The following is a 25,163-nucleotide window of genomic DNA, read 5'->3' on the forward strand; positions in this document are numbered from 1 at the left end:
AAAAAAAAAAAGGTTGAGAAGTTAGAGTGTTGACATGTCATGGGGTTGTTAACCAATGTCATAAAACAATATGTGTACTACCGTTTCATGAGAAAGTATTTGTTCTGTAAGCCTTCACTGGAAGTACAATTAAAAAAAAATAATTTTCTTCAAGCTATAATGAGAATTGAGGTTAAATGACAGAAGAATTGCTAAGAAACAGTGCTGGGACCTTATCTTCCTAGTTATATGTATCATTTAACAGTTCACCAGTGATTTCACAGCAACTCATCCAGGATTTCCTGAATAAACTGTTCCCTGATAAAACATTTTTATCATTACCTCACCTGAGATAATTCTCGTTATGTCATGAAAACAGAAGCCTTAATGTTTTCAGGTTCTTTAATTTGTCCTTGAATACCAAAGGCTACTGATATGACTATGTCTTCCAATACTGTTAATGGTCATATTTACTGAATAAAACACTCATGATTAAAAAAGAGATCCTAGCCAGCAGTTTCCTTAGAAGTAAAAATTTTACATGAAACTTTTGAATTAATCTTTTGCTTCATTAAAAAAAAAAGACACACTGTTTTATTCTTTGTCTGTACTGTTAGCCAGACTGCAACATTTATGATGTATAAAATATCATTTGGCTATTATGGGACAAGCATGTTTAAATAGAAAGTACAAGAACTCGAGTCAAATGGAACTGATTTTATAGGGTCACTGTGAGTCGGAATCGACAGACGGCAACTGGTAACAGTTACTAACAATGAGACTCTAATAAAATTGTCTAACCTTTTATAGACTTGATGTCCTTGGCTGTAAATGGGGTGTAGTAATACCTACTCATAGAGAGTTATCCTGACCAATAAATTAGGTCCCAAATGTAAAGTGGCTAGCACAGTATCTGGCACTCAACCTCAAAATCTCGTAAGACAAACAGAAACAGAATAGGGAGATCTTCCAGAATTTACCGCTGATTTTTCCTTTTGGGGAGTTTTCACAAATTTTCAAGGTGGATAGTGCCAAGGTGAACATGATTGTAAATATAGTTTTACTTCTTCTCTAACTTGATCCTTAGGTCATTTTTTTGTAATCCAGCTCTACTTTAACGGGAGTACCAGTTTGAGCTCTTAGTTATTGCTTCAGATGACCAGGAAGCCAATGTATTAAGTAGCCTTTTTAGTTCCGCAAGTTTACATAGGACACAGAGGTAATATAAAAAGTGGCCGTTCCAATCAGGGATTCTCCTGTTGGCTGTCAGGTAGGGGATCCCAAAAACAGTTTCTAGAGGGAGATCCCTACATAATTTATTTGGGTCATTCAAGAAAAGTACAAGTTTCACCCCACTCTTTGGAGACCTCTAACTCCACTTGAAAAGCCATGTTCTCATCCAGAGTAAAGTGAAGCACAAGACTCTTACTTCTAATTTTCATCTTCATAATGAGACATCTTGTGGGAGCAATGCTTTCCTTAGGGTTGATACTCACGTTTTTTTTCTTTCTCCTCGTACTCATTTTTGTCGTTTGGTAGTTGTTAAGAAAACAAGGAAGGAGAGTACTCTTCAATAGTCGGTTTTTTACTGGCACAAAAAGTACTCCTAAATCACTACACTATAATAGCAACTCTCAAAGCATGTTCCACAGAGCACACATTCCAAGAGATTTTAATGTGTATTACTGGAGAAAAGTATATAGACATTTGGTAATGCTGGACTAAGAAAAGTTAACAGGTCTCTTTATTGCAGAACTTCTCAGAACCTTAGGTATACTAATATATATTATCAGTTTCCCATAGGGGGATGCACTATTGCAGCATTTCCTAAACTTACCTGATCCTAAATCCCTTGTTCTGCAGAACAGATTGGAGGATCATTGTTCTACAGAACACACTTAGGGAAATAGTGTCTTATAATTTAAAAAACCACAGGAAAGAGGAACTTTGGATCAAAGCGCCCCTAACATACATAATGATTTTCAGGAGAGTATAAGTTGTTATTTTCTCTGGCCATTGCAACCATTGTTTTGCTGTAAGAAAGAGAAACGATTGCAAACCAATTAAAGCAGAAAATGGAAGTACTTGGTAGAACACAGGGCTCTCTCATGGAGATCAAAGGCAGAAAACACCCAGGTCTTTAGGAGATCTAGAATCTGCAACTGGAAAATCAGAACTTGTGATTACTCTCTTCTCTCTCAATTTCCCCAGGTCATTATGAGTCAGAATGAACTCGAAGGCAGTGGGTTTTTATATGGTTGATTACTTCTCCTTCCCGTCTGCCTCCGTTTTTTCTCTTCAGAACAGTTTTCTTTATACCTGTTAAGAGAGTGTGACATAGCTCTGACAATACATTCTCCGTCAAGCAGTCAACATTACTCACTGCTATGTCCTCAGTCCAAGTTCTAGAGCAAAAGACAATCCTGATTTGCCCAACTTAGATCATGTTTTAACCCCTCATCGAATCTGCTGTGACTGCAGAGTTCAGAGTTCATGTGCTATACACAGGAAGGCTTAGGCCTATTCCTTCAGTAGGGTAAGGGGAATAGACTTTTCTTAATGTGAAGGGGCCATAGAATGAGCAGGCACCACCCATAAACATTAGTCAGTCATGGCTTCTTTATAAGAATCATCTTAGAAAGAAGGGCAGCCTTAATTGTAGTGTTTCATATATTGACAATAGCAAATTGATTGAGAAGGAATGCCCTTCATTGAATCTTTTTGTGAATGAATATTGTGTTGGGAATTATCACTATATCAATAGCTAATTCTCTTCTACTTCTGGGTACAAGGATTCCCTGACCCTTGAAATTAGATGTGGTCATATGACTTACCGTAGCCAATAAAATGTCACTTTGGGGGCAGGAGCATTTTGATATAGAAGGGTTTTGAGAGTGAAGTAACCTGAAAATGTCAACCCACCTCATCTATATCTGGCAGTTCTCCAGTGGGCTTTGTTTGAGAAGCATACTTTTGTTCTGTTATGCTTCTGAAATTTTGGAGTTGTCTGTTATTACATTAAAATCTAGCCTATCCTGACCAGTACAAATACTGTTCGAAATGAACAACACAGGTTCAAAACTGTAATGAAGATGAATATTGTGGTGAGCTGATGTTAACTTGAAAAGTCATAAATATGAGGACCTAGGACCATGCCCAATATTTCCCCAATTTCCAGTTCAGTTGATGGGAACTTTGTGACATACTTTGGTAACCTTTTCTTTGCATGACTCATTTTTTTCATATATAAAATAGAGCCAACATATGTGTAAACCAGCACTGCCGTTTGGAATAAATTTGACTATAAAGGACTTTATTTTTGGAAATTTAAGTATCTTATATAAGTTAATAATAATGTTATTTTCATAAGCTGTCACCTTATAGCACTAATAGGTGTTGCCAAAAGATGAGCAACTTTCTTTAGCATTTTTTCAGTGATCCAGATGAGCCAATTTTATTACATTTTAATCAGGTGACTACCAATGCCACTGACTCCTTTCACAATTACCACACTCTGCTCAAGTTGTTTCCTTGAAAAAATGGTCAGGAAGTGTAGTGGACACTGTTGGTGTTTTTTCTTATACATCCTTGATTTTGCTCACATATCTGTCTACAGCCCACACAGCCATCTGCCTCAGGGAAAGTTGACCACTCCTCCAGCTCCAAGGGTGGGCTCAGTCGTCTACGAGTAACCTTATTTTCCCTGCCAGTGTTCGGTTCAGATGTTGTCATGAGACCCAATTTTTGCTCAGTAGAATGGGAGAAGTCTTCTGGGGGACTTTGGAGACACTTTCCTTATCCCTAAAAGAGTGCTATAGGAAGTGATGGTTTCTTTCCTTTTCTCTGAGTATGGTCATTTCTGGATGTGTTGCCTAGAAGTGCTACCGCAGCCTTTTAGTTGTTAGCCTGGGGATTAAGCCAGTTGAACCTGGGAAGACAAAGCAGTGATGTGGAAAGAATCTGGATCATTGAAGATAATGTTAAGCTACTGAATTACCAACTCTGAAGTTCTCTCTCTCTGGACTTCCTGTTACATAGGATAAATTTCTGTTGATTTGTTTCTGTTACTTGCATCTAAAAGCACCACAGCTAATAGATTAATAATGTATTTAGTTTTCTAGACTAGCATATGGATTTTTTATGTTGTTTCTGGGACTACAGTATGTAAAAATTTTTTAAAATTCTAAATCATTATCCATGAATTACAATAGAAATTAGATAACAGAACTCTAGAGTTTCTGGGATGATAGCTGAACTCTTTAATCAGCATTCTTTGAAATGGCATGAGCAATTTCAGAATAGGGAACAGTTGATTAAACATAGATTTTACTTCATAGGTAACTTAGGGTCAAATTTCAAAATTATGATCTGTCAAGTGGAAGGATAAAAACTGAAAATCTGCTTCTTTGCTGGTGCCTAACAAAGTCTATAGTGCTGCTGGTAATGGAACAGGGAAAGGGGATGATGGTTAAGCACTTCCTTGTACCTAATCTCAGAATTCCTGAAACTTCCAAATTGCAATCAAAGTACATAGGTGTCCTTCTATAGGTTTTACCAGGTAATTACATAGTTATTTGTGTAATTACTTGTCTATCTACCTGACTATACTGCAAGCTGTTTGAGGGCAAGAACAGTATTTATCTTGTTGTTTACTGCTTCAAAGCCCCGAGCAACACCTGGCATGGAGTAGGTGGCTCAAGAAAATAATTTTATATGAACAAAAAAACGTGAAGAATCTTGAAATCACCTGCCCCTTGGAGGTGCAAAAACACTGCAGAGCTGTGGCAGATGAGTTATGGCTGAAATGCTGAAAGTACTCTTTGGAAAATTTAACAAATTTTATTGAGCTCCTCATACTGTATTAAATACGGAAAGTAGTTTAGGAATTGTTGGATTAGTTAATTTTTTATTAATTGATAGGAGACCAATAAATAGCTATACATGGTTAATCAGTAAAAAAATGGGAAGAGTAGGACACTCTAAATATATGTGATTATTTTCTGGACACTAGATATAACATGGGATCCCTGGTGGTACAGTAGTTAAGAATTCAGCTGTTAACCAAAAGGTTGGCAGTTCGAATCCACCAGCCACTCCTTAGAAACCCTACAGGGTAGTTCTACTCTGTCCTATAGGGTCCATATGAGTCAGAATCAACTCGACAACAACGGGTTTGGTTTTTTGGTAGGATGTAACATGACAGAAAGCTTAGAGCAGAGAGAAAATAATCCAATACAGGTAATGGACAGAAAAATGGTGTTTAATAATTCTACATTGTTAGGTGCCATCGAGTAGATTTCTACTCATAGTGACCCTGTGTGACAGAGTAGAACTGCCTCATAGGATTTTCTAGGCTGCAACCTTTACAGAAGCAGATCACCAGGTCTTTCTCCCATAGAGCAATTAGATGGGTTTGAACTGCCAGCCTTCTTTCTGGTTAGCAGCCAAGTGCTAAGCCATTGCACCACCAGGGATCCTTTAATAATTCCATAAAGGATACTTATTTTTTTACACGCTGTCCCCTTCCCCTGTAAAATTATCAGGACTCAATTTCCCTTTCAGGCGTAGTAATTACTGTTGCTGTATTTTATTATCTGTTACGCCTATAACAGATGTGGACGATTCTGACCAGAAGATATAGTCAAACCCTGCAAACCCATGATGAACACATCATGGCTCCTATTTTCCTCCTTTCCTTCTGACCCCCTGTCTTTCTGGACAGTTTTCCTGTCTCCAATCCCTTAGCTTTCTATCCAGGATCAGTAAATCTCTAGATTTCCAACTAGGGTACTATTTACTAGGGGATAAATTACTAGCCACACACCACTTCCTAGATCCTTTGTGACCTTTGGTCAACCCACTTGATCTCCAGTCATTGGCTGAAACCTAGGAAGGGAAGAAAAATTCAGAGAGGTTAGTGATAGTAAAGAGTGAAAACACAGACTCTGCCTATCTTTCTTTTTTTTTTCCCCTCACCTCATTGATCTTTCCTCAGTGGCAACCTTATGTTGAGTTGATCCAATGGTCTATTTTCATTTCCCCTCTGACAGAAATCTTTCAATTTCCATTCTAAATCTTTTCCTATGAATCTTTTCTCTATGCTTCACTTAATCACCGAGCCCAAAAGGTACTAAACAGATTTCACTTTGTGCAAAAGGCCCAAGGGCAAGTTTTCCTATATTCAAAGGCATTTTATTAGTCTTGGCATTAGTGTTAATTCTTAATATCCTGTGTGTCTTACTGAGTCTTACTTTACCATGCAGAATAGTAATAGTACATACTCACTAGGGTCTTGTCTGAAAATTACCTGCCTCATTAGTAGGAGTAGGTGACTCCTACTCACCTGGCCATGACTGATTGAACTCTTGGTAGAACTTTACCTAAACTTGGTAGATTCTCTTTCTGGTGACCCCCAGACCAAACCCATGGCCGTCGAGTTGATTACAACTTACAGTGACACTATAGGACAAAGTAGAACTGCCCCATAGAGTTTCCAAAGCTGTAAATCTTTACAGAAGCAGACTGCCACATCCTTCTCCCATGGAACATCTGGTAGGTTTGAATTGTGATTTTTCGGTTAGCAGCCAATTGCTTAACCAATGCACCACCAGGGCTCCTTGTATTGACCCCCAGTGAATATGAATTGACTGTGAGTGGGGAATGGAGCCCTGTTATTGAGCAACTGTTAGGAGCAGCAATTGGCTACTCCTGAAGCTTTGCCTGACTCACTAGATCTGTGTGACCTGCTTTGTCAAGGCACTTTAAAGGTGGTCGCAAGTGCAGGTAAGAAAAATATAGTTGCAAATATAGAAACTGGTAATTGACTCAAGGACATGACAGTGTGAACTGAAGGAAATGGGTAGATCTGAGATATACTGAGATTGAAGAAGTAGCTAGATTTGGCCAAAAGGCAGTGATAAGTTGATGATTCTACTAATCTACAACTGGGCAATGTTTTCAGTTACTATTGGAGTGGTTGGTTGGTAAGCAGAAACGGCTCTTTGGGATTCTTGAGTTTTTAAAGTCATAGTTCCTCTCTATTTCTATAACCAGCAGTATGAACCCAACCATAGAACTTTACTATACTAAAACAGCAGTAAACTATTTAGAAATTACTTTGTTAGGGCTATTCATAAGAGTTATATCGATGCTGGGCACAAAATGTGGGCTAGTTAGCTTTCCTCTGTTTTGTAGCTGGAGTCCTGGTGGCACAGTGCTTAAGCGTTCGGCTGCTAACCAAAAGGTTGGCAATTTGAATTCACCAGCTGCTCCTTGGAAACCCTATGGGGCAGTTCTACCCTGTCCTATAGGGCCACTATGAATTGTAATAGACTCAACAGCAATAGTTTGGTTTTGTAGATAAGAGTACACCCAGACACCTGTTTTATAAAAACATAGTTTTGGTGACAAGGATGCTAGATTGAGAGAATACTAATAATAGATATTTGTGAATGATATTAAGAAAAAAATAGTACAAAATCAAAACCAAATTAAGTTGTCTGTGTTCTTGAGAATTTCCAAAATGGCAGAAAAAGCTCTTTAACTTACCTCAGTATATCATCTCATAGGACTAAGGAAAAACCTTAATGCAATTTTATTATGAATAGCGGCTCAATTGCTGCTTATAAGGAATCCCTATCAGAATTCTGACTGAAGAAAAAAAGGAACAGCAGATTTTTCAGTTAAATTGGGGTTTGAAATTTAGCTTCTACCATTTACCAGTTGTGAGACTTCATCCAAATTACTTAATCTTTCTGAAATTGTTTCCTTATTTCTAAAATGGGAATAGCAACCAACTCATATCCTTTCCTTAATGAGCAACTAGTCTCTTTGGAAGAAGTTTCTAATGTTACATTTTTTTGGGGACAAGTATTACATTCATTGAAACATCTACTCCAGTGCCAACTGTGGGCCAGGACCAGAACAACATAATTTTTTCTACATTGGAGCTCATGGTGTAGTCAGCAGGTGTGGATGAGATGGGATGAAACCCTAATATTAACAATAGCTACTATTTATGAGCCTGTGCTATATGTTGCTACAAGCTTTAAGCACATTATCGCATTTTATCCTCACAATAGGTCTCAATAGCCTCATTTTATCGAAGTGGAAATTGCAGACCAGAGACCTGATTTTGTACCGGGTCACACACCTAGTGAGTGCTGAGTCCAAACTGTAACCTGTGTTTCCCACATTCCGAAGACCCCAGCTCTTAATCACCCAGAGGAAAAGGGGGAAAACTCTGTTAAACGCACTCTGGGACCCAGTGCCTGTGTGAGACGCCTGAATGGAAAGGTGACGAAAGGACCCTTAGATCATAAGCTTTCCTTTACTTAACCCTTTTTCCTTTAAGAAAGGTTATTTAACAGATTCTTAATAGTTTGGATTGACTGAAAAAATAGTTATAGGGAACGGAAGGCGCGCTGGGCCCAGGCTGGTGGTCATGGCTGAAGGGGCTGACAGGTCCAGCGGGTGCGCCTGTGGGACTGCAGGCCGGCGGATGCGCGTGTGCCAGGGACACGAGGCGCGCAGCGAGACAGAAGCGGAGATCGGAAGCCAAGAAGTACCACGTGCCTAAAGAGGTAACAGACGCACAATCCAGGGAAGGCTACAGCCGCTCCCGACAGGCAACAGCTTCGGGACCCCGAACTCCTCCCACTCAGCTCCCGCCTCCCACGGCCAGTCGGGCCAATGGGCGGGGCGGAAGGGCGCGCGAGCTGGGGCTGGGCGCGCGGGGCGGGGGCACGCGGCCTGCGCGCAGGTGCCGCCCGCCTCCCGGACTGCCCGTTCCGCCGCCGCGGCCGTCGTGCGTGCAGCTCGGCGGAGGGGCGGGCTTGCGCTCTCTCTTCTCCTTCCTCCCGGCCTCCCACTGCCGGCAGTCCTGATCTTTCGCTGTCGCTGGGACCCCGAGTCATCGCCCGTCCCGAGCACGGTGAGGTCCTCTGGGAGCCCGCAGGCGCGCTCTCTGCCCCGTCTTCGGCGCCCGGGCGCGTTGCCTGGAGGCCGCCGGCAGGCCTGGGACGAGTGACCGGGATAGGGCGAGGGAAGCGGGCGGCACGGGGTATGTGGATGAATGAGGCGCTCTCGGACTAGGCCGCGCGTGTCGGGAGCGGCCCACGCCTCACCCCCGCACGCCCAGGGGAAAAGCCTTTTCCGGAGGCCGGGACGACCAGTGGCCCTGTCTATGGGGGGAAGGTGTTGGGTGGGGGCCGCTTTGGCTGGGCTGCCGTCCATCCCTTGGTAGGAAGCCAAACGACTGCAGAGGCTCTACTTATGCATGTGTGCTTTGAAGGCCTGGGGTTTGACCAGGAACAGGTGGGGAGAAAGGAGCCCGGAGAAGAGCGTAGCGGGATCCTCGGGTCAGGGATCAGAAGCTGAAATATCACTTAATGAGCTGGGACCTAGCGTGGCCCCAGGAGGTACAACTCGAGCCAGAAGACAGGGACAGTTTTAGTTCTCTTCTAAGACGTGAGATTAGCAGTCCTCGTGCGTTCAGTTTACAGTAGTAAAACAAGATTAATTCTTTATGGAGGAACTTGGAGCCAGAAATAGCAAGGGACTAAGAAAGTTGTGACTTTTAACTGAAAAGGGTTAATGGTTTCATTTATGACTATACATCACCAGAGCTTAGATTCCAGAGGTGGCTTATGCGGACTCCTATGTGGTACCTACAGTGGCAAAGGTGGAAGAGAGTTTGTTGGAAGCACCTGATCACCTGGTGTGCTTTCATCCTTGTGAAAATTGGGGATTGTGAGGGGAATGAGAGATAATAGTTTCCGGGTAATAATGGTTTAGTGGGAGGTGACTTGGTGGCTGATGGGTCTAGAATGGGTTTTTCTTTGACATATCTGTGCCCCTGTTTCCCAGTGCTTTCACTCATATAACCGTATGTCATACTTTTATTACTCTAGAGCCACTGCAAATAAAATGTTTTGTAAATAGTCTCGGTGGAGGATTGGTGGTTAAATTTTAAGTTTATCTTTGATTCCTTTATTTATTTTTAGATCAATCTTTCCAGGACTTCCCTGGAGTGACTATTTTGACAACCATTAGAATGAAATCTGTTTACAGAACTTTTTTGTTAAAAAATAAAATTGATTTAGTGCTATGTCAGTGTTTGATTGATATATATACAGTATATTTTATTCTTAATCTATTTTTCAGTGTTATTAGTGCCCCCCCCCAAAGATTTTATGTAATAAGACGTGTTTTTGGTCAATGGAGATATTGAAAAGTTTTGTTCATATATTTGTTTTGACATTTTAGATGCCCCCCAAAAAGGGAGGTGATGGAATTAAAGCACCCCCAATCATTGGAAGATTTGGAACCTCCCTGAAAATTGGTATTGTTGGATTACCAAATGTTGGGTAGGTGAACATTGGACTTTTTTCATTTTCATGCCTGGGTGGTGCAAATGGTTTATGCTTGGCTACTAACCAAAAGGTTGGCAGTGCAAATCTACCCAGCAGCTCCATAGAAGAAGGGCCTGGTGATCTATTTCCGTAAGATTACAGCCATTGAAGACTCTATGGTATGCAATTCTATTCTGACACACAAGAGGGGTTACCGTGAGTAAGAATCAACTTGATGGCAATGGGTTTGGTTTGTTTGGTTTTCTAGAAATGGGAACTCATGAGGTAATTAAGATTTAAATTGAGGGAAAAAAGCTAGGAAGCTGGAATATTACTATGTTACAAAACTAGGTTTAGTGTAGATGTATTTTTATTTTTGGTTTTCTACACAGATATTGAGGAACCCTGGTAGCGCAGTGGTTAAAGTGATTGGCTGCTGACCGAAAGGTCGATAGTTCGAACCCTCCGGTCGCTCTGTGGGAGAAAGATGTGGCAGTCTGCTTCTGTAAAGATTACAGGCTTGGAAACCCTATGGGGCAGTTCTACTCTGTCCTATAGGGTCGCTGTGAGTTGGCATTGACTCAATGGCAGTGGGTTTGGTTTGGGTTTGGCTACATAGATATAGTGTTGAAACAAGTTAGTTATGTTTGTTTTGCTAAACTCAGGAAGAAGCAATGAGAGTTAAAATATTAAGTTGAACAGGACCAGCTATATTTACTTGGAACACTGTTGGGAGACACACAGTATTTAATTGAACTGGAAATGATTTTAAGGAACCCTGGTGGTTGGTGCAGCAGTTAAGTGCTTGGCTGCTAACCAAAAGGTTAATAGTTCGAACCTACCTAGTGGCTCTGCGGAAGAAAGACCTGGCAATCTGCTCCGGTAAAGATTATAGCCATGAAAACGCTATGGGGCAGTTCTACTCGGTCACATGGGTTACTGTGAGTCAGAATCGACTTGACGGCACTTACAACAACAACAACAAAATTGACTTCAGTACCAGTTGGCTATCTGTGGTTACTACCTAGGCTAGTGACCTGAGGCCATGCAGTAGGATATTTTAGGAAATAGTTTTAAAAGCCCTGTTATAAATTTGATTCTGTTCTTGAGAGATCAGAGGTCAGATGACTGAATTTCTACTGAAGAAGGCAGTGACAGTTTTGAATTTAATATTGGAACTTTGTAGGTAAAAGGCTATCTGTTGCAAAGTGGCAAAATCCGAAAGTTTTGAAAATGAAAAAATTTATTTTTTAATATTTTTAAAATTAAAATGAATCATTTATTTGAAAATAAAACACTGATAGGAAATTTATGTGGAGTTGATCATATAAATCTGTACACCTGTAACTTAAATATTCAAAGTCAGCTTTTTTTTTTGTTACTATTTGCTCTTATTATAATGCTTATTTTTTACTGTAATTTACACCTCTTCATTTATCGACTATCTTGTTATCCAACATTTTGCATTTATGAGAATAGTAAAAAATCTACTGTCCGACTATTTGTGCATTAACAGTGTACTTCTGGCAGTAACGAATGCTGAGGTGCGAGGCAAGAGTAACACTGGCTGTGACAGTTAAGGTTATGTGTCAACTTGGCTGGACCATGATTCTCAGTGGTTTGGCAGTTATGTAATGATGTAATTTGGCAGCTAGGTAATGATGCAGTCATTCTCCATTTTGTGATCTGATATGGTCATCCTCTGTTTTGTACTGTATTTCATTTATATTTTTGTACACAATAAACCAACATTTAATACAGTGAGTTTCCACTGAATCTTGAAATGTACAATATTAAGCCTAAATCGAGAGTCAGTCAGGAATCTTAAGATTAAGATAATTTCATTCGTTTCGGATAATCTCTTGTGCATTAAGTATGGTAGGCCACAGTAAACTCTCAAACAGTGTTGGTTAACCTAGGCTACCCTGATTTTCACATAATGCTGATTTTTGCATAACGACCTAGTCTTTGGAACCTAACCCTGTCAATAAGTGAAGAGTGGGTGTATTAGTAAACTATCATTTACTAAAATATAAAATGTCTCAAAAGTGGTTAGGGTTTATTAATGGGTACCAGATCCAATATGGATTTACTAAGATGACTGAACAAATTTTGGGATGTGGCTTTAGGCTTTTAGATCCGTGGCAAGTAGGACGACCATGTTTGTCCATGTGTTTTTTGGAGCCCTTTTTGTAGAAGGTCCTCAGTGAATGAAGCATGATATGACTAAGTAAGGCAGTTCTTAAGTTCTTGTAATATAAAACATGGACAAGTGTGGCTGTCCTCATTTCAATCTGTATGCTCTGTCCATCTGCATTGTACATGCAGACAGACTGTATGTACCTCAAACTCCCAGGCAGCCATAAGACTGCTAGGAATGAGACACATACACCCACTGGCGTCAACCATTTTATGGGTGCTTTGTTTATTTGTGATTGAACCAGACACGCAAGACACTTACTTAGTGTTGGCAAAGTGAAAGCCATTATTATTATTTATAGACAGCAAGCAGTAAACAATAACGGATTCCCAAAGGGGAAATATTTACCCTTCCCCACACTATCCACGTTCATTCTTATGTTGCTGGGTATGCACCCCATGGTTGAGGTCAGATGCTATATTCATGTCACTGCTGCCTCCAGCTACCACCACATTGCTTGGGGGGGCCTACACAGCTCTCGAGACTTCTGCCTCTGCCACTGAGTCTCCCTGGCCTCTGCTGCTGGCTCCTTTCACACTATCCAGGCCTGCGAGGCTCTTGCCATCATGCTACTCGGGCCCTTGCTGCCCAGGGCAGAGATGTATGCAGCTCCTGCATAGGGCATACTCAGGCCTTTCCCCTGCACAAGCAAGTTTTACAGCTCTTTTAGCTCCACTGGCAAGCCTCCTGCTTGAAGGTGCTCACCTCTCGCTCCGTGGGCTGGTAAGTTTACTGCTGTTGTCTCTCGCTGTCTTCAGTGTTACAGCTCTCTTCTGGGTCTAAGGTTCTCAGCCGCAGGGACCTCGGTCCAAAGGATTTGCTCTGCTCCAGACTCTTCTTGATGGTAGTGAGGCCCTCATGAAGCCTCTATGGGATTGGCCCTTTTATAAGCCTACTCCTTGTCAATTTTAAGGCATGGTCCTCCCAGCAGGATGACAAACTGACCAATCCCCTCTGTAGACCATAAATCACTCAATTTGCATACTAAACTGACCAATTTCTTGCAAGGTTGTGGCCCAGCCAATCATTTTGGGAGTTAGAAGACCATGGCTAGAAAGGCCATGTAAAAGCAATTCACTGTACTGCACAGTCTTTCCTGGAGCTGGAGAGGTTTGCATTTTGAAGGAGTTTCCTGCTGTGATATAGGCTGCTTGCATAGTAAGACTAAGTAGAGAGTAGAAATATAAGCAAAACAAATAATTAAGCAAAGTACTGTAAGGTGCTGTCAGTACACTTGAAAGCAAGATACAATCATTATGTATGTTGTGAGCTTTATTGCACTTTTAAGCATGACATAGTTTTTAGATATTAACATATTTCTTTTCTAGAACCACTGCAATCAGTGCAACTTGACTTTAAATGGGCTGCTTTAAAATGACCATCTTAAGAAGCATTTTCCTATTTAAGCTTTTTAGCAATAGAGCATAATAAAGTCAATGTATATGAAAATAACCTGAAAATATTTGATATCCCGTATAAGTATGCTGTTTTTGCTTTTAAATTAAATATCCGCTCCTCCCGTTTTTACTGAGGTGTAATTTAGAAACAATAAAATTCACTTCTTTTAGGGGTACATTTTGATGAGTTTTGACAATTGTATTTGATTGTAAATACTCCTTTTTGTAGAATGATGTTACTTTACTCAGCTGTATCAGGTAGGGTTCTTTGTGAGCAATACAAATTCTGGCTATTTTAAACATGGAAAAGGGGTTTATTAGAAGAATAGAACTGAAGGAGGAGCTGAACAACCAAGTCTTAGGAAGGACTGGAGCCAAGGTGGTGCTGGCAGAGATGAGTCCATGTGGAGCTCAGCCACATGCATGCCTGAACTTCTGGATGTTTCTCATCTCCCGCTGCCTCTTCTGTGTTTCAAATCCTTGGGTGAGAGAACCTGATGGATGTGTCTGCCTCTGAATAGGCCCACGAGAAATAGGTAGTTCCCTAAACGATAGCCTGCTGATCAAAAGTAAGGACATTCAGTAAAAACCCATCGAAATCTTTTGATTTTGAGAGAGCTGGGTGAATAAGGTTTGCTTTTTAGTATTTATAAGGCTGATTTTCTGGAAACTTAGAATATTTATAGCTAAAAAAGCTGATACTTGTTGAACACTTATTATATGCCAGTTACTATTCTTAGCACTTTATCTGTATTATCCAATCAACTGTTTAACATTCCCCGCAATAGAATTTAAATTCCATTTGAGTAAGGATTTTGTTGTTCTTGTTTGTTGTTGGTTTTACCACCTTGACTAGTGTTGGGAAAATATTAGACATTCAATAATTATTTATGGAGGAATGAAGGGGATATTGTCAGTATGAGGCTTGGAGGTTGTTGGAGAAAGTACTTTTTAATGTTCCAGACTTTACTTCTGTTATTGGATAGCTCTTACTGTGGTAGTTGGTATTAGGTGGAAGAGTGTTAGAAAACGCCAAATAATGGTGGTTTAAACCGAGGTTTCTTTTTCACGTAAAAGTGAATTTTGCTTTACGAAGTCCTCAGGAACTCAAGCTCCTTCCAGATCACAGCTCTACCGATCCCTTAGGTTGTGGTTCTCATCCTCAGGTCCAAGGTGTTATGTGAATTCCAGGCAGTTGGTTATTTGAAAAGTCAAAGAGCCAAAAGACTTGATCAGCAGTCTTTAACGGATTTTGCCACAGCGTACTATGGCTTACATCCCTTTGTCTAGAATTTACTCATAAGAATTTAGATGTAAGGAGGTTAAGAAATGTATTCTTTATTTTGATGGACTTATGTTCAGTTAAATCTATTACCGTGGAAGAAGGCAAGAATGGATATCAGGGGACAACTCAGTATACTCTGCTTTAAACACTCAGGAGCTGCCCAGGGAAGTAATCAGCTTAGCTGATTTCCTCTTGAAGTGTGCTTTGGTTGTTTCCACAACTTGCCATCTCCCGATTTGCCAGAGACTAATCAGAGTCTTTAAAAGCTATTATTGTGAAAGGAAAAGGTTGTAGGAAATGCTAAAAAAGTCACAGGATAATTAATGATGGATGTTTTAGTTGCTGTATAGTAAACCGCTCAAAAATTTCATTTTCTGTAACAACAAAATTTATTATTTCTCATAACTGTACATTAGCTGGGTGGGTCTTCTTCCAGTTAGGTTATATGGTTGCATTCAGCTGGTGGCTAGTTAGGACCGGAAGGTCCAAGATGACTATTCCCAGAGGCCTGGGCCTTATCGGAAATGTGGGACATGTCTCTTCTCCTTTACCTGGCCTCTCTTTCTCTCCACGTGGTCAGTAGCCCAAGCTTCTTTATAGCATGATAGTTGGTTCCCAAAAGTAGAAGTGTAGAAATGGCACGACATCACTTCGATCACATTCTTTTGGTTAAAGCGAGTTATGATACCAGCCCAAAGACAGGAGGGAGGGGAAATAGGCTCTAGTCTTGATGGGAGGAGTGGCAAAGAATGCGTGTCCACCTTTAATCCACTACCAAAACCAAACAAAACCCACTGCTGTTGAGTTGATTTTGATTCATAGTGACCCGGTAGGACAGAGTAGAACTGTCCCCTAGGGTTTCTAAGGCTGTAAATCTTTTTTTTTTTTTTTTAATTGTACTTTGGATGAAGGTTTACAGAACAAATAGTTTCTCATTAAACTGTACACATATTGTTTTATGACATTGGTTAACAACCCCACGACATATCAACGCTCTCCCTTCTCGACCTTGGGTTCCCTGTTACCAGCTTTCCTGTCCCCTCCTACCTTCTAGTCCTGTGCCTGGGCTGTTGTGCCCCATTAATGTCCTTTTGTTTTATGGGCCTGTCTCATCTTTGGCTGAAGGGTGAACCTTGGGAGTGACTTCATTACTGAGCTAAAGGGGTGTCTGGGGACCATACTCTCGGGGTTTCTCCAGTTTCTGTCAGGCCAGTAAGTCTGGTCTTTTTTTGTGAGTTAGAGATTTGTTCGACAATTTTCTCCAGCTCTGTCTGGGACCCTCTGTTGTGATTCCTGTCATAGCAGTCAGTAGTGGTAGCTGGGCACCATCTAGTTGTACTGGACTCAGTCTGGTGGAGGCCGTGGCAGATGTGGTCCATTAGTCCTTTGGACTAATCTTTTGCTTGTGTCTTGTTTTCTTCATTCTCCCCTGCTCCCGAAGGGGTAAGACCATTGGAGTATCTTAGATGGCTGCTCACAGGCTTTTAAGACCCCAGACGCTACTCACCAAGGTAGAATGTAAAACATTTTCTTTATAACTATCGTATGCCAGTTGAGCTAGATGTTCCATGAGACCATGGTCCCCATAGCCCTCAGCCCAGCAGTTTGGTCCCTCAGGGAGTTTGGATGTGTCTGTGGAGCTTCCATGACCTTCCCTTGTACAGGTTGTGCTGGCTTCCCCAGTATCATGTACTGTCTTACCCTTTACCAAAATTACCATTTATCTGTTGTCTGTTTAGTATCCCCACCCCCCTGCCCTCCCAGCCCTCATAACCATCAAAGATTGTTTCTTTTTGTGTGTAAACCTTTTCATGAGTTTTTATAGTAGTGGTCTCATACAGTATTTGTCCTCTTGTGTTTGACTTATTTCACTCAGCATAATGTCCTCCATTTTCGTCCATGTTATGAGATGCTTTGCAGATTCATTATTGTTCTTTATCACTGCATAATACTCCATTGTGTGTATGTACCATGCCATTCATCTGTTGATGAGCGTCTAGGTTGTTTCCATCTTTTTGCTATTGTAAACAGTGCTACAGTGAACATGGGTGTGCATATGTCTGTTTGTGTGATAACTCTTATTTCTCTAGGGTATATTCCTAGGGTGGGATTGCTGGATCGTATGGTATTTGTATTTCTAGCTTTCTAAGGAAGTGCCATGTTGTTTTCCAAAATGGTTGTATCATTTTGCATTCCCACCAGCAGTGCATAAAAGTTCTGATCTCCCCGCAGCCTCTCCAACATTTATTATTTCCAGTTTTTTTGATTCGTGCCAGTAATGCCAGGTGAGATGGTATCTCATTGTGGTTTTGATTTGCATTTCTCTAATGGCTAGTGATTGCGAGCATTTCCTCATGTGTCTGTTGTCTGCTTGAATGTCTTTGGTGAAGTGTCTGTTCATTTCCTTTGCCCATTTTTTAATTGTATTATTTGTCTTTTTGTTGTAGTAGTGTTAGATTTTCTTGTAGATTTTTAGAGATTAGACCCTTGTCAGACTTGCAATGTCCCAAAATTTTTTCCCAGTCTGTAGGTTCTCTTTTTACTCTTTTGGTGAAGTCTTTTGATGAGGATAAGTGTTTAATTTTTAGAAGTTCCCAGTTATCTAGCTTATCTTCTGGAGTTTGTGTGTTGTTCGTTATGGTTTGTAGCCTGTTAATGCCGTGTATTAGGCCTCTAACATTGATCCTATTTTTTCTTCTATGAACTTTATAGTTTTTGGCTTTGTATTTAGGTCTTTGATCCCTTTTGAATTAGTTTTTGTATATGGTGTGAGGTATGGGTCCTGGTTCATTTTTTTACAGATAGACATCCAGTTTTGCCAGCACCATTTGTTAAAAAGGCTGTTCCCGGTTTGATGGACTTTGGGCCCTTGTCGAAGATCATGTGACCATAGGTGGATGAATTTACATCTGGGTTGTCAGTTCTGTTCCATTGGTCAGTGTATCTGTCATTGTACCAGTACCAGGCTGTTTTGACTACGGTAGCCGTAGAGTAGGTTCTGAGGTCAGGTAGCGTGAGTCCTCCTACTTTATTCTTCTTCTTCAGTAGTGCTTTACTTATTCGGGGTTTCTTCCCTTTCCATATAAAGTTAATGGTTGTTTTTTCCATTTTTTTAGATAATGTTGTTGGTATTTGGATCGAGATTGCATTGTATTTGTAAATTGCTTTGGGTAGAGTTGTCACTTTCACAATGTTGAGTCTACCTATCCATGAACATGGTATGTTTTTCCATTTATGTAGATCTCTTTTGGTTTCTTGCAGTAGTGTTTTGTAGTTTTCTTTGTGTACGTCTTTTACATCCCTGCTTAGATTTATTTCTAAGTATTTTATTTTCTTAGAGGCGATTATAAATGATACTGTTTTCCTGATTTCCATTCCATCGTTCCCTTTATTGGTGTATAGGAATCCAGCTGATTTTTGTATGTTTATCTTGTATCCTGCTAGTCTGCTGAATCTTTCTGTTAGTTCCAGTAGTTTTCTTGTGGAGTCTTTTGGGTTTTCTGTGTATAGTATCTTATCATCCGCAAATAGAGACAGTTTAACTTCTTCATTACTAATTTGGATGCCCTTTATTTCTTTTTCATGCCTTATTGCTCTAGCTAGAACTTCCAGCACAATGTTAAATAGGAGTGGTGATAAAGGGCATCTTTGTCTTGTTCCTGTTCTCAGGGGGAATATTCTCAGCCCTTCTCCATTACGAATGATGTTGGCTGTTGATTTTGCATAGATGCCCTTTATTATGTTGAGAAATTTCCTTCTATACCTATTTTATTGAGAGTTTTTTGTCAGGAATGGCTATTGGACTTTGTCTAATGGCTTTTCTGTGTCAATTGAGATGACCATGTGATTCTGTTTTTTCCTTTTATTTATGTGGTGGATTACATTGATTGATTTTCTCATGTTGAACCATCCTTGCATACCTGGTATGAATCCTACTTGGTCGTGGTGTATTATTTTTTTGATACGATGCTGAATTCTGTTGGCTAGAATTTTGTTGAAAATTTTTGCATCTATATTCATGAGAGATATTGGTCTGTCATTTTCTTTTTTTGTGGCATCCTTGCCTGGTTTTGGTATCAGGGTTATGCTGGCTTCATAGAATGAATCTGGGAAGTGTCATTTTCCTATATTCTGAAATAGTTTGAGTAGTACTGGTATAAGCCCTTCTCTGAATGTGTGATAGACTTCTCCAGTGAAGCCATATGGGCCAGGGCTTTTTTTTTGGTGGGAGTTTTTTTTCTATTACCTTTCAATCTCTTCTCTTGTTATGGGTCTGTTTAGATTTTCAGCATCACTTTGTGTTAGTTTGGGTAGGTAGTGTGTTTCTAGAAGTTTATCTGTTTCTTCTAGGTTTTCAAATTTGTTGGAGTATAGTTTTTCATAATACTGTTATGATCCTTTTTATTTCAGTTGGGTCTGTTGTAATGTTGCCCATTTCATTTCTTATTTCAGTTATTTGCATCCTCGCCTGTTTTTCTTTTGTCAGTCTGGCCAGTGGTTTGTCGATTTTTGTTGTCCTTTCAAAGAACCAACTTTTGATTTTGTTGATTCTTTCTATTGTTTTTCTATTCTGTTTCATTTATTTCTGCTCTGTTCTATATTATTTCCTTTCTTTTGGTGGCTGTGGGCCTTTTTTGCTGTTCTCTTTCTATTTGTTTGAGTTGTGTGGTTAATGTTTTGATTTTGTCCCTTCTTTTTGTTACTCAGTGGTTTGTAGGTATGGTCTTAATTCAGTTTCCATGTAATTGATTTTTTTTCCTTGCTCTTCCTGTTGTTAACTTCTACCTTGATGGCATTGTGGTCAGAGAAGATACTTTGTATTATCTCAGTGTTTCAGATTTTTTTGAGGTTTGCTCTGTGGCCTAAGATGTGGTCTATTCTGGAGAACGTTTCATGTGCGTTGGAAAAGAGTGTGTACTTTGCTGCTGTTGGGTGGAGTGGTCTGTATATGTCTGTGAGGTCAAGTGGGCTGATTATGCCCTTTAGGTCTTCTGTATCTTTGTGGAGTTTCTTTCTAGATGTTCTGTCCTTTACCAAGAGTGGTGTGTTGAAGTTTCCTAGTATTACTGTGAACTGTCAGTTTCTCTTTTCAGTGCTGTTGGAGTTTGTTTTATGTATTTTGGAGCCCTGTCATTGGGTGCGTAGATGTTTATTATAGTTATGTCTTCATGATGGATCATCCCTTTAATCACTATGTAGTGTCCTTCTTTGTCTTTTATGGTGGATTTTGTTTTAAAGTCTTTTATTTTAGATTAGTATTAAGGTTATAAATCTTCATGGAAGCAGACTACCACATCTTTCTCCTGTGGAGTGGCTGGTAGGTTCAAATTACCAACCTTTTCCTTGGCAGCTGAGCGCTTAACTACTGTGCTACTAGGGTTCCTAGTCCACTACGGTCAGCTCTTTTCCTAGTGTGGGTTGTATGATGCCTGTGTGTTCTCTGGAGAAGTCTTCCTGGCTGATACTTAGCTCACTTATTATTCTTACTTTAGAGGTTCCATTCTTGATTGCTTAAAGAAACTCACTGTAGGAAAAATTATTCTCTAGACTGCAAATACTGGAGATCAGAGCATTTTTATCCCAAATTGCTGATAAAGTAAAGCTGAAGAGTCAGAGACTCTCTGGTCTGCTGAGTGGGCAGGTTAGCAAGAGTTTTAAACACCTTTTTTTGAATGTATGTTAGGGGCTCAATAAGTAATTGGATTATTTTTATGCATATTTTAATTATTTTTTATGCTGACCAGATTTTTCCCAATATTTTATTATAAAAAATTTTACATACAGAAAAAAATATATCTAATAAAATAATTGTGTTTATTATATCCCTGGGGTATATTATGGAAAACCTGGTGGCGTACTGGTTAAGAGCTCAGTTGCTAACCAAAAGGTCAGCAGTTCGAAGCCACCAGGTGCTCCTTGGAAACCCTATGGGGCAGTTTTACTCTGTCCTGCAGGGTCACTGTGAGTCGGAATCGACTTAATGGCAATGGGTCTGATTTTTTTTGGTTTGGGGTAAATTATATATTCCTTTTATAGTTAAAAATTCTTAACATTTATGTCATTTGCTTATGACTGTTAAAATTAATTTTAGTTTTTTGGAAAGAGTGCTTGTATGAACTGGTTTGAACCTGATATGGAAGTGAAGATACAGAGTGGTGTGAATTGTGTATTTTAACAATTTTTTGTTTGTCATTTAAGGCCATTTTAAAACATTTGCATATGATAGAAGCTATAGCAAAAGGCAGTAGTGATCTGGTTGCCAAAGCTGGTACTCATTTTTTATCTGTGACTTACTTAAACTCTCTGCCCTTTTTGACACTATTAATAACTTTCCACCTTTCTTACTATTTCTTCAGTCTTTTATGCTTGCTGCTTCCTATGTTTGCTCCCTAATATTAGGTTTCTGTCCTTGGCTGCCTTTTCCTTTTACATACGGTCTCTCTCTGGGCAGACTCATCCTCTCCTGATTTCAGTCATTCATTGGCTTCTATTTTCTAAATTTATACTTCCTGCCCAGACCTCTGCTGTGAGTTCCAGGTTCATATATCTGACTGCCCTGATTATCCCTAGTTAACTGTCTCCACTCAGCATATTCAAAACTGAGTTCAATTCCTCTTGTATTCCCTGTATTGGGCAGCAATACTGCTTTCAACCTCAGTATTTAAGTCAGAGACTTGGGATATTTATCTTTGCTGCCTTTTCCCTTAACTGTATTTTTCAAGTAGGGCCTAAATATCTCTCTGATCTGTTTTCTCTATAGCTCCATTTCCATTCATTTCTTACTAGAATTATTGTAGAGATGCTTGAAATGGTGTTTACCAAATGGTGATTTAAAAATGTCCATTGTTCCATATAAGGATCAGTGGGAATTCTATTGTATAGAATTCTAGTTTAAGGAAGAGCTCTCCTTTGTTTATTCATGTACTTGATTATTTATTTATTTATTTATATTTTTATGGATTCTTATTTTAGTGTGTGGATTTTAGTTCATTACTATTATTATTTATTTTGTTGCTCTATTTGTCCCAGATTTGGCCATTAGCAACCTTCATGTTCGCTGATATTCGTTTTCTTTTTTAAATTTTATTGTGATAAAATATATATAACATAAAATTTGCCATTTTAACCATTTTAAGTGTATAATTCAGTGACGTTATACATTCACATGTTGTGCAACCATCACCACTATTTCCAAAACCTTTTCATTACCCAAAACAGAAACTTTGTACCTATTAAACAAAAACTCATTTCTCTCCCCACAAGCAGAGTCACCTCTAATCTACTTTCTGTCTCTATGAATTTTCCTACTGTAGATATTTCATATAAGTGGAATCATATAGTACTTGCTGTTTTGTGTATGGCTTATTTCACTTAGTTTAATGTTTTCAAGGCTTACCTGTGTTGTAGCAGGTACTAGAACTTCATTCCTTTTTATGGCCGGATGATATTCCACTGTATGTACATAACACATGCATGTGCAAGTTCGACAGTGAAACAGTAAGACAGAAGAAGAATTGATATGTTTGAACTGTGAAGTTGGTGAAGAATATTGAATATACCAAAAGAACAAACAAACCAGTCTTAGAAGATATACAACCAGAATGTTCCTTAGAAGCAGGGATGGAGAGACTTTGACACGCTTACTTTGGACATGTCATCTGGAAAGACCAGTTGCTAGAAAAGGACATCATGTTTGGTAAGGTAAAGGGTCAGTGAAAATGAGGGAGACCCTCAATGAGATGTGCTGACACAATAGCCACAACAATGGAGTTAAACACACCCATGATCATGAAGATAGCAGAATCGAGCAATATTTCATTCTGTTAATCATAATTATGGCTGCCATGAGTAGGAGCCGACTCTGTGGCAATTAGCAGAAACATTAATGTATATAACACATTTATCCATTCATCAGCTGATGGATGTTTTTGTTATTTTCACTTTTTTGTATCGTAAATAATGTTGCTGTGAACTTGTACATTCATGTACAAGTTTCTGTGTTTACATATGTTTGCATTTTTCTTGGGCATATACTTAAGAATAAAATTGCTGGGTCATGTGGTGACTTTATGTTTAACTATTTGTGGAACTGCCAAACTGTTTTTCAGAACAGTTGCACCATTTTACCTTCCTACAAGCAGTATACGTGGGTTTCAGTTTCTCGACATCATTGTCAACACTTGCCATTATCTGTCTTTTTGATTATAGCTATCCTAGTGATGTAGTGGTTAAGTGCCACAGCTGCTAACCAAAAAAGATCGGCAGTTCGAATCCACTAGGTGCTCCTTGGAAACTCTGTGGGGCAGTTCTACTCTGTCCTATAGAGTAGCTATGAGTTGGAATTGACTCGATGGCAACGCGTTTGGTTTTTGGTATCATAGTGAATGTGAAGTGGTATGTTGTGGTTTTGATTTACATTTCCTTGATGGCTAATGATGTTGAACATCTTTTCTTGGGCTTATTTCACCTTTATCTTTGAAAGATAATTTTCATTGTGTATGGAATTCTATGTTGATGGTTTTTTTTTTTTTCCTTCAGTGCTTTAAAGATGTATTCATTTTCTTGTAGCTTTCTAATGAGAAGTTTGCTGTCATTCTTATCTTGGTTCCTTTGTATATAATGCTGTTTTCCTCTGGCTTCCTTTAACATTTTCTCTGGTTTTCAGCAGTTTGATTCTGATGTACTTTGGTGTGGTTTTCCTTATGCTTCTTTGCTTAGAGTCTGTTGAGTTTTTGAATTTATAAGTTTAATGTTTTCATCAAATTTGTAAAATATTTGGCCAGTATTTTTTTCATAGACTTGTTTCGTTTCTCCTCGTCCCTCCTCTCCTTCTGTGACTCTGATTATATGTATGTTAAACCACTAGATGGTTCTCATGAAGCTCTGCTTGTTTTTTCCTCTGTACTTCATTTGTGTAGTTTCTATTGCTTTCTTCAAGTTCACTAATCTGCTGTGAATCGTCTTCAGTGTATTTTTTCATCTCAGGTATTGCATTTTTCATCATGAGAAGTTTTACCTGGATATTTTTCATATATTCCGTTTCTCTTCTCATTGTGTTTTTATTTCCCTTTATGTCCTTCAGAAATTTTGAAAAGATTTATAATAGCTATTCTAAGGTCCTTGTCTGCTAATTCCATCATCTGGGTCTGTTTTTATTGATTGGATTGATTTTTCTCCCGATTATGGTTCATATTTACTTCTTTTTTGCATGCCTGATAATTTTTTATTCTGAATTTTATACTGAGTGCTGAATTTTGTTGTATTCCTTTAAAAAGTGTTGGACTTTGTTCTGGCATGCAGCTAAGTTACTTGTGTATCAGTTTGATTCTGTTGAGGTGTCTTGCTGTTTTCTTAGGATGGATTCTTAATTGTCTTTACTCTGGGGCTACATTAAGCACTAAGCACTCTACCCAAATTCTGTTTTATTACAAGGTTATTTCTTCCTGGTTGGTGGGAATGTTAACTATTCCAAGCTCTCTGTGAGCCCTGAGAATGGTACACCCTACTGCTTTTTGGTGGTTCTTTCCCTATCCTGTGGAGATTGAATTTACTCATGTGCAAATCGTTATTGAGCCATATTCTTGAGGGTACCTTCTTATACCTTCTGTAGATTTTCAGATACTCTCCCTCTGCAGCTCCCTCCTCTCCAGTAACTGGTTAACTCATTTCCATCAAGTTGATTCTGACTCATAAAGACCCTGTGGGACAGAGTAGAACTGCCCGATAGGGTTTCCAAAGAGTGGCTGGTGAATTTAAACTGCCAACCTTTTGGTTAGCAGCCGTAGCTCTTAACCACTGTGCCACGAGGGCTCCCCTCTCCAGTAAGCTGCCCTGTAAATTCTAACTGCTTTGACCTCCTTGAAGTCTCATCTCAGGCTCCTTAACTTGGTGTGATAGAAAGGTCTGTTTGGTTTACCCCTCCCTGTGCTGTGACTTCAAGACTACTTTTA

The 25,163-nt window shown here is 39.4% G+C and overlaps 1 protein-coding gene across 1 annotated transcript in view; it reads left to right on the forward strand.

Moving 5' to 3' along the window:
* Nucleotides 1-8,798: 8,798 nt before the first annotated feature.
* OLA1 (Obg like ATPase 1) overlaps nucleotides 8,799-25,163 on the forward strand; it is a 188,400-nt gene continuing 172,035 nt past the window's right edge. The window contains exons 1-2 of the mRNA XM_023730560.1: nucleotides 8,799-8,911; nucleotides 10,246-10,346. Of these exons, the coding sequence (XP_023586328.1) occupies nucleotides 10,246-10,346 (101 nt within the window). The 5' untranslated portion in view covers nucleotides 8,799-8,911. The remainder of the gene's footprint in view (nucleotides 8,912-10,245; nucleotides 10,347-25,163) is intronic.

Source organism: Trichechus manatus, unplaced genomic scaffold (genome assembly GCF_000243295.1).
Source record: "Trichechus manatus latirostris isolate Lorelei unplaced genomic scaffold, TriManLat1.0 scaffold00037, whole genome shotgun sequence".
NCBI classification, from domain to species: Eukaryota; Metazoa; Chordata; class Mammalia; order Sirenia; family Trichechidae; genus Trichechus; species Trichechus manatus.